Source organism: Nestor notabilis, unplaced genomic scaffold (assembly GCF_000696875.1).
Source record: "Nestor notabilis isolate BGI_N333 unplaced genomic scaffold, ASM69687v1 scaffold7373, whole genome shotgun sequence".
NCBI classification, from domain to species: domain Eukaryota; kingdom Metazoa; phylum Chordata; class Aves; order Psittaciformes; family Psittacidae; genus Nestor; species Nestor notabilis.
Genome location: NW_009922300.1, coordinates 1,427 through 10,736, shown reverse-complemented (window position 1 = coordinate 10,736; position 9,310 = coordinate 1,427). Strand labels below are relative to the sequence as shown.

At 35.4% G+C, this 9,310-nt stretch overlaps 1 protein-coding gene across 1 annotated transcript in view; it reads right to left on the bottom strand.

The window, feature by feature from the left end:
* Nucleotides 1-9,056, bottom strand: part of MYOF (myoferlin) — a 67,902-nt gene extending 58,846 nt beyond the window's left edge. The window contains exons 1-3 of the mRNA XM_010011551.1: nucleotides 8,969-9,056; nucleotides 3,706-3,761; nucleotides 2,777-2,868 (exon numbers count right to left, since the gene is read on the bottom strand). Coding sequence (XP_010009853.1) covers nucleotides 2,777-2,868; nucleotides 3,706-3,761; nucleotides 8,969-9,056 — 236 coding nt within the window. The remainder of the gene's footprint in view (nucleotides 1-2,776; nucleotides 2,869-3,705; nucleotides 3,762-8,968) is intronic.
* Between the last annotated feature and the right edge of the window lie 254 nt (nucleotides 9,057-9,310).

The window sequence follows — 9,310 nt, the reverse complement described above, 5'->3', positions numbered from 1 at the left end:
CTGCTGTAGATTATTTAAAAGAAAAGCTTTCTGATTAGCTTGCCACCACCCAATACCCTACCCTTTTCCTGTAATTGATTTTACGGACCAGGTTTACTTCATGCAAACATGAAGAACACAAGAGGTTGCTAACGATTTCAGCCGCCAATTTATGTCTTCTTCATTGAAATGATCTGCATGCCTTTGGTTTATGGCACCCTGTACACATCCCATTTTGACGTTAAATTAAAGCTTAAATCCTACAAAACCCCAGGTATTTTATTTTTTTAAATCTGTATCATCATCTGTTCAGAGCCACATAAAACTTGTTATAACTCCATGTTATGTACATGTTTCATCACACAAATACAGCAGGAACCTCGAAGTCCAGGTCAAAATGCCAAAAAGTACCCTCCAGCTTTACTAAAGTTCATCTATTATGCTTTTTAATAGATTCTGGATTAACTGAATTCCTGTGTTCCTACATTTACCATTCTAATTTTTCATGGCAACAATCTTTTTCAATGGCCATAGTCACAAGGTTCTATCAACTCAAATTCACAGGAACAAATCTGTTCTTATTAAAAAAAAAAAAAAAAGAAAAAAAAGTTAAAAAGTTTGAAAAATGCAAAGATTACTCTTAAAAGTTAGTTGAACAAGACACCTTAATTAGTTCTATGTTTACTTACTTCATGTTCCTATTCTGTAAGTTTATAAAGCTACAAAAAATGTTCAAATGCCAACACAGATACCTGACTGCATTTCAGTACTCAAAACCTATTTATAATGTCATCTCCTTTCATATAAAGATAGAAGCCTCAATTCAAGGTGGCTTCTTTCTCAGTGTCTTCAAGAGCAAGATTAAACTAAAAAAAAAAAATTAAACTGAAAATACACTCTGTGCATTCTTTCTGTAGTAATTACTTCATATGTGGAAAAACTAGATATATTTTTAATTTTTTAGTGGAAGGAAATCATAGAATCAGCAAGGTTGGAAAAGACCTTTAAGATCATCAAGTCCAACCATTACCCCAGGACTGCCAAGTCCACCACTAAACCATGTCACTAAGGGCCTAATCTACACAGGTGGGTTTTTTTAAAATCTATAAAATTATTATTAAATCTATTTGTGTTTTGTGTTATATCTTCCAGGCAAACATAGATATAGCTCCTGTTTATCTGCAGTTCTCTAAAATTAATAATAAAACCTGATTTTGTTAAAACTAAAACTAACCATTTAGATGTCTGAAAAATGTGGAACCCAATTTTACGTATATAGGTGCTATACATACTGAACTAGTAGTTTTCAAGCCTAACATGCACTAACAGCACTAACCAAACAGAAATGGTGCAGGAGAGAAGAGCCATAAATTCCTGCATCTTAGGGGCATCATGAAAATTTCTATCTGCTAAAGAGCTAAACTCTAAATCCTTTGCTGATAGAAGCCTCTGCCTTTCCTTTCCAAGAAATGAATGTCAAAAAAGTCTGTTCTCGGCAGCCTCCCACCCCAGTTTTAGAACTCTAAAGTCCTCCTCTAAGGAAAGTTAGATATGTGTTTTCTTCCTCTGCTGAGATTATTCAGGTTACTTTTCACAGAAGATGCTCTTAATACCAAACTATGTATTTTCTCAAAAAAACCACGCCCTGACAAACCAAACAAACAAAAACCAAACCACCAACCAAAGAAAAAAATCCTCAATCCATTTTTAAACAATTTTTTCAGACTATAATCAGAAGAGGAGCTAGCAAGAGCATTAGCAATCTTCCATATATGCAGTGTGCGTGAGGCTTGCAACACTCAACCAACAACTGGTGATAGATTCACTTCTCAGTGTGAGAGAATTTACTCTCACAGCTTACATCAAAGAAGAGTTCCACAGGCTGATCTTGGGGAATTTATTTTTATTTTCAAGTTCAAGCTTTTTAATGTATGTGCAGAGAACTCATAGTTCATTGGACCAGGAAGAATATAGTAGGAACAAGAGACATTCCATAGACCCCACTAGCTAGGACACTCAAAAATACAAAAAAACAGATTCCATTCCCAAGACACTTTTTGTATTTTATCCAACATATTTATCCTGATGAGTAAGTCATTCTTCCAGGACATAAGTCTAGGACTTCAATCCCTCCAGACAAGATAGGAAATTGAACCTAGGCTTCCCTCTTCCTAGGCAAGAATTAAATAAGTGGTGCAAAATATAGCTTCTCTGGAAGATTTTAAAAGACAATTAAGAGCTTTAACTGCATTTTGTAATTCGTGGTGGTTTGTGTTAGCTCTGCTCTGAGAATGCCAATTCAGAACTCTTCAGAACTACTTTCTGGACAATTATTACATATAGTAGTCTTAGATACTACCCTGTACCATTCTGAAAGATGACAACCTGCATCAGGTATCTGTAGTGGCATAAATCTAGTTACACGAGGACCTTTATTACAAGCAAGCACCAAGTAAAACATGGCAGCTGTGGTTTTCAAATGACAGTAATAGCTGAAGGGATCGAAATTTTACCCAAATTCTGCCTTAAATGGCTAAAACATTCCTTTCATTTAGCTTTAGCATATCTAAAATAAAGCATAAAAGAAGGTTGACACTTTGCTTCAGAGTAACAATCCAGCTGGTGAGGGATGGAAAGCTCACTGGCTAATAGGCTACAAGTAGGTATTACATCAGAACCCATCTAATTACATCATTTCTCTCAGTAACTATCAGCTCAATTTTTTCCCTGGATTTTTGTATTGAAAGTTGTGTTTAATTCTGGGGAAGAAAAAAAAAAAAAAGAAAAAAGAACATACTTGTTTTGTCCAATTGTTTCAAAATCCTTCACAATAATTGTCAGGGAAGATGAATTATCCAGAGCAATTCCTTTCAAGTCGAATTCAAGAATCTGAACAAAAATAATGGAGCAAAGCCAAATTATAATTTACATGTAAATTAATTAACAGTGGGGTAATATATACAACTAAATCATTTAGAAATAAATTTTGCATTTAGTGACAGACCAGACTAACTTACATCTGCAAAAACAAAGTTAAAAATGCTCATAGTACATTCTTGATTTTCTACTTATTAGTAACAATAACAGAAAAATAACTAAATTATTTAGTACTGAGCCATAACCTCTTCTGCAGTTCCACTTACACCAAGTATTTTCTTACCATCAGTAAGATCTGATACTATTCCCCTGCAATCAACCGGTTGAACTACAATTGCTGTTGAATTTAGACAAATATTTGTAGGTTTTCTTGTATTCCTAATTAGAAAATGTAAGAATAATCTTTAATTTCTGGTTGTGAAAAAAAAAAAGCTATGAAAACGTTTTTCCATGAAAAACATTACTGAAGATAAAAAAAGTGACCAGTCCTACAAATAAACCTTGAGAAAGTTCAATACTTGATTCAAATTCTGTAGGGTTTCTTTGTATTATATAATAAAGGATATAATAGCTAAGCAATGGCTGAATGTCATTTGGTTCAAAGTCAGAGGGAACAAAAACAGGCCACAAACTCACCAGATATCCACATAAAAACATTATCTAATGAATTGTAATGCCTGGTACAAGATGAATCCATTCACCTCTATTTACTAACACCTTGATAGAACACCTATCACTAGTTACCTTTTCTAACAGATACTCACAACTGTAGAATTGACTTACCAATTTTACAAGTGTTTTATCTTAGAAAAGACCAAGAATTTATGAAAAAAAAAAAAAAAAAATTACCTCATTCCAGACAGGGTTAAGTTCACTGTCAATTTTCTTTGTTTTCTTTTTTTCATCTGCAAATACAAACAAAGTGTGATAATGTGTTTTTACTAACACACTACACAAATATTACTGTTTTTCCTTTTACTTTTCTAACAGAAAGTCTGAGATTTAAACCAAATGTTCCAATTCATTTTGCCTCTTCCAGTAGCTGCACATTTTACTATCAAAAAGTCCCCTGGGCAATTTAGTAGTTGAGGCTTTTCATTCTGTTTTGTTAGATGTATTCCTGAAAAGAAAAAATTAGTGTTTAGGTTTCTCAATCTTTTATGACCCTTGACTGCAACTTCAGTAATGATGAAAGAAGACAGACTAAAAGACACCAAACCAATCAATAACCTCAAAGTAATGAACTTCAGTAGTAAAGAAAATGTATTACACATTTCCCATATCCGAGTTACAAAATACTCTTGTGTAGCTCTGAAATAAAATCACTTTGAAAAAAATAATCTTAAGATCTTCTTCCAGTGTCAGCATTTTCTCCTTTAAATGAGCAAATATTAGCAGAAATACATATGCATATAAGAGGAAATGCAGTCTTTCCTGAAAAAAATGGTTTCCAGAAGTTATGCAGGTCACTTAACTGACATTTACTGTACCTAAAAACTACAAATTTTCCATACTTCATGGTAAAATTTGCATTTGGTCAACCTACAAACCATGGGAGAGTGCGGTGGGGTGTAAATTATGTACAGTGTGGCATTCAATTCAAATTTCTTCTCCTGAGAGGAATAATACAACTCGGGTGTTGCAGGGGCCCCTTGTAGCCCCCCTCAGCTATTATAGAGGAAAGCAAAATCCTTTTCTTACAACAGGTTCAAAGCAAGTAACATGCCATGGCTTTATTTTTACTTTTTGGTTGCACTATATGTGCAACTATATGATAGAGAACAAGTCTTGACATGACACTCAGAAGCACTAAAGAACCCGGGCAAATATGCAACTCTCTAAACAGAAATTGCAAATATTAGTGATAATAAATAAGTATATTTAAGTACAGTCAGTAAACTAACTGCTGATCTATAAAATGCTCAGCCAGCACAAGGCAGCTAAGTTTCAGACACACTCCTGGTATCTAAGGACTACAGTAAAGGTAACAGCAGTTTTATTATTTGCGAGTTATGGCTATACTTTGTGAGGAAAACATTGCAAAGGCCTGAGATGCAAGAGTAAAGACATAGCGCATGGGCAAGTTCACATACCCACTATTAAAGCAGCAGACTGTGGTGGTTCTTTTTATTGGATGATAGTGGGATGTACTGGAAGAAGAAAAGTCATCCCATATTGCAAATTGCGAGAACTGACTCACACTTCTGTAACAGGAATTGTCCTCAATTTATACAGGATATTGACTCATATTGTACCACAAAGGAAAGGGCTTTCATAACATACCATGCTGTGTACTCACATTTTGTGGAACAAAGAACTAATTAACATCTAGTAATATCCATTTTCATAAAAACAAAAGTAAGATTTATGATTCCACTAAAATATGTATAGTCCAGATTACACTAAGAAAAAACTTTTTGTGTTATGGATTTGTGTGCAAGTTGGATGAAGAACACTGGGAAACACTGCATACATTGGGGTTTAATTGTAATTTAGTCAGTCTGAGTGCAGCATTCACATTCCTCAAGCAAGTATTTTCTTCACATTACTGATATTTTCATTACACTTTTTATCATTGTTTAACACATAAAACAACAAGGTTTTGCTTGTTCGTTTTTTTAAAGTGTTGGCAAAGAACTTTCTTTTTCCCACAAAAAGAACAAACTTTGCAAGCAGGGTAAGATGGACCACCCAGTTATTCCTGGAGCTCACATAAGTTTCAGGTCCTCAGGCTGCCCTCCTCTACTGGTAACGAATCCACCTACAGAAACTAAGACTGTAAATCACATCAGAATAAACTGTAAAATAGGGCCAGTCATCATTTTTAGTTTGGTCCTAGCAAGAAATAAAGAATAAGAAATGATAATGGGTACAGGTAGAACACTCGACATATTTCTTTAAAAGATATCTACAATAACCTTGGTACTGTAGAAGTAATCATTATTTGCTTTATCTTCATAGAGGCATTATAGCACCACATACCGTTTAACCATATCAATTGGAAATGAAAGCAATAAGAACTTAGTGACAGTCAGTGAGATGATGGTGTTAAAAAGTCATTCAAGATGAGCTGTTTAAATAGTAACTGTTCCATCATTAGATAATTACAGTACTGCTAAACAACCAGTGCTTACATCTTAATTTTTTTCTTCTATCATAACTAGTATTTTTATCAAGTGCAGCAGATGGGGAGTAGAAGAAGCAAAAACTATGTTTTAGAACAGTCTTGAGCCTAAGATTAAAGAGAAAAATCACATTTCAGTTCGCTAAGATTTCTGTAAAACTTTTGTGAATGAAGAATAAGGATTGCACAGGGGCAGCAACTGCAGAATCAAATGGGCAGACCTCCAAACCCAGGAAATTAAACCTAGGGTAATTTAAATCTCTGAAAAACAGAAAACATAAATGTAAGGAATAATTGCACTCTAATACGCTTTCCTTTCACACAGTGAAATATAAATTAACATAGCGATGCACTACTGCTGGCCTGCTGGAAAGCTCTGAGATGAAGCACAAATGGGAAAAGAGATTTTATTCAAGTTGGCCCAATCGAACTGAATGCCATTTCACTCAGTTTTTAATGCATAAAGCTGAATGAGGCAGTCAAAAGGAATGATCAAAGCACTAAATGCTCTAGTACTGACTGCACATATAAGAAACTGTCGGGTTTTACACCCAAAGACAAGAATCTGACACATTTTTCTCCAGTTCAGTATATCTGACAAACCCAAAGAATTGTACTGGTTTAATCGTTACCACTTAGTGCCACTGCAGCAAATGGCAACAGTTTTTCATATTAATTTGTCTCATGTACAGTGATGCCGAACTCAGAATTCTGCAGTTCCAGCCCCCACTTCCAGCCAGCAATACTCGTTTACTCTCAGGGTGTAGTTCTCTTTGAACAGTGAGTTGTTCTTAAAGTAAACAAAAGAAAAGTTCCATCCCACTGGACTGAAAATGTGTGAAAAAAATAAGTCAAATGCTTGCACAACCCCCCTTGATTGTAAATAAGATAACACCACAGAAAACAGCTATTGCCTCTTAATATGCACCTAATACATGTCACTGTATTAATCGTACTGACTATATAGTCTATAACTTGCTGAGTTACACAAATTTGATTAGGTCATAGATGAAACTATACTAACATATGTGTGTTAACATATAAAGTGCAGAGTGACTTACACACTAATAGTTGTAGGATCATGGCCTTTTTCTTCCCAGCATAGCTGCAAATGTCTAATCCTGAGTTTTCCCCAGTCTGGAAAATAAACCCCCAAGTGTTTTTTTTACGTCCCCCCAGGAGCTACAGTGGGTATGGACAACCGTGAAAGACTGCTGCCCTTTGACACACACCTTCCCAAAAATAAGACTGGTTTCCTATCATACTAACAGGATGAGGGGGCATATTTTCAGATATGACCTGATGCCCTTGCACCTGGCAACCGGGTACTCCAGTCAGAGCTGCTCAATAGCTGGCAAAAGCCCGCTATTTTCTGGCCCCCTTGAATCACTCTGGACAGAAAGCAAAAAAATCAGACTGCTGGTACGTAGTAAAACCACATAAAAAGAAGTGGCAGTTATAATGAGAAATTAAATATCCTACTAAAAAACTGTCACAGTTATGAAGCTGTATTTAAGACAATGGTTAAGCATGTTCGTGAACATTAAAAATCCCAGTTATAGCAGATAAATAAAGGATAAACATAAACTCATTCCTTCAATGTCTGTTGCCCAATTCCTGTTTGGATAACTGAAGGTCTAAGAAACAAATCCAGCAATGCAAAAGAAAAAATATAAATCTGTAACTTCTATTTACTAGGTAAAACTGAATTCCATTAGAGCACACAGCAGGAACAGAAGATTACAAGGAGGTATTAAACAGACACTTGAGGCATAAACCAACTCTGGAGTATGAAACTGCAGAACAGAGGTCACAGTACTCCACTAACAGTACTTTTTGCATGGCAAATAAAATAGTATTTTAAGAATCAGGAAGTTCCAAAAACTCCTGAGACAGGCTCAGCCACTTGCCTTAACACACAGTGGGGGTGAAAAAAAACAGACTCCAAAAAGAGGAGGAAAAGAAAGGAAATGGAATGACATTACATCTTTCTGATGCTGAAATGAAGTATTCAAAACCTCCTCATTTTGGAACATACTGGATGTGCACTGCCTTGTCCTTTTCCAGCCTCCAGCAAAATGTCATGATTTCAGACTTGGTTTCCAAAAGTGACAAACCCCTGCAATGATTCTTCATACTTCAGGAAATACCTTTTCAATTTCAGTGCACAGTTAAGAAACCAGGTTACCAGCAATTAAGATGACCATTTGTCACAGTTTGGTTTAATGCATTACATGATCCAAAACTGCTTGGAGGTTTCTGCATCTTAAAGATAAACCAGTATTTGAAATCAAGTTCCTTTATTCTAGCCAAGTGAGGAAATGATGGCAACAGGTGAAATACATTGTAAAATATAACTGGCTTTACATATAAATGCTGGTTTTATCACAGTTTTCTCCTTCTCCTATATGTATCTGATGAGCAATGAAAGTATAAAACGTGGTTTCCTTCCTACATCTTTATTTTAAATAATGTCACCAGGCAAAATTTTAAAGCACAATCCAGTTTGTAAAAACAAAGCAAATATGAAAAAACATAAACCCAAACACCTTCAGTAATGATACTACTGTTTTTCAATAGGCTGGTAATAACGAGAAGAAACCAGTCACAATAAAAATTGGTGTAACAATGAGCAGTGGCTCTGCAAAGTAGTCAAGACAGGAATGATTTTTCAGATGGAAAACAAGGTAACTTTCAATACCAGAATTAAAAGGGGTTTTATTTATGCAATTAGATTTGGGTTTTTTAAAGCAAAGCTTGTAAAATGTGGATCCTGAAACAGAAGCACTGCTGGCCAGAAAAGACCAATGCACTCCACCCAGTTCAAACTTTGTTCAGGTAACTCCTGTCTCTCTAATTAAAAAGTCTTCCCCAAAGTTACATCAGATGTAACTTCAGAAAAACATGTTTCCACAGATTTTCAAATACATCAGGCATGATCCTTCAGAAAACCTCCTCCCTCAATACATTCATGACAGTTTTTCTTACCTTTAAAAATAACAGAAACAATAGGATCTGGTTTCCCAAACTTAGTTTTAGGGATATTGGTAGCAGATTCCACAATCACCCGAAGCATCGTTTCCAGTCTTGACTAAATGTCGATTGTTACCAAGGAAATTCAAGGAAGTCTTAAGTTTCAAGCTGCTTAACTTCTGGACTGAAACGCTAGCAGGAAGAGGAGGCACGGAATAGCTGGTTTACAGTAAAGAAAGCCTAGGGGTGGATCTATGACGGACTAGCTACCCAAGGCTATGAAAAAAAAGAAGTACCTGTAAATTGACACCAAGTTCTGTGTTGCTGCACAAAACCAGTGCTCACTAACGAAATCCA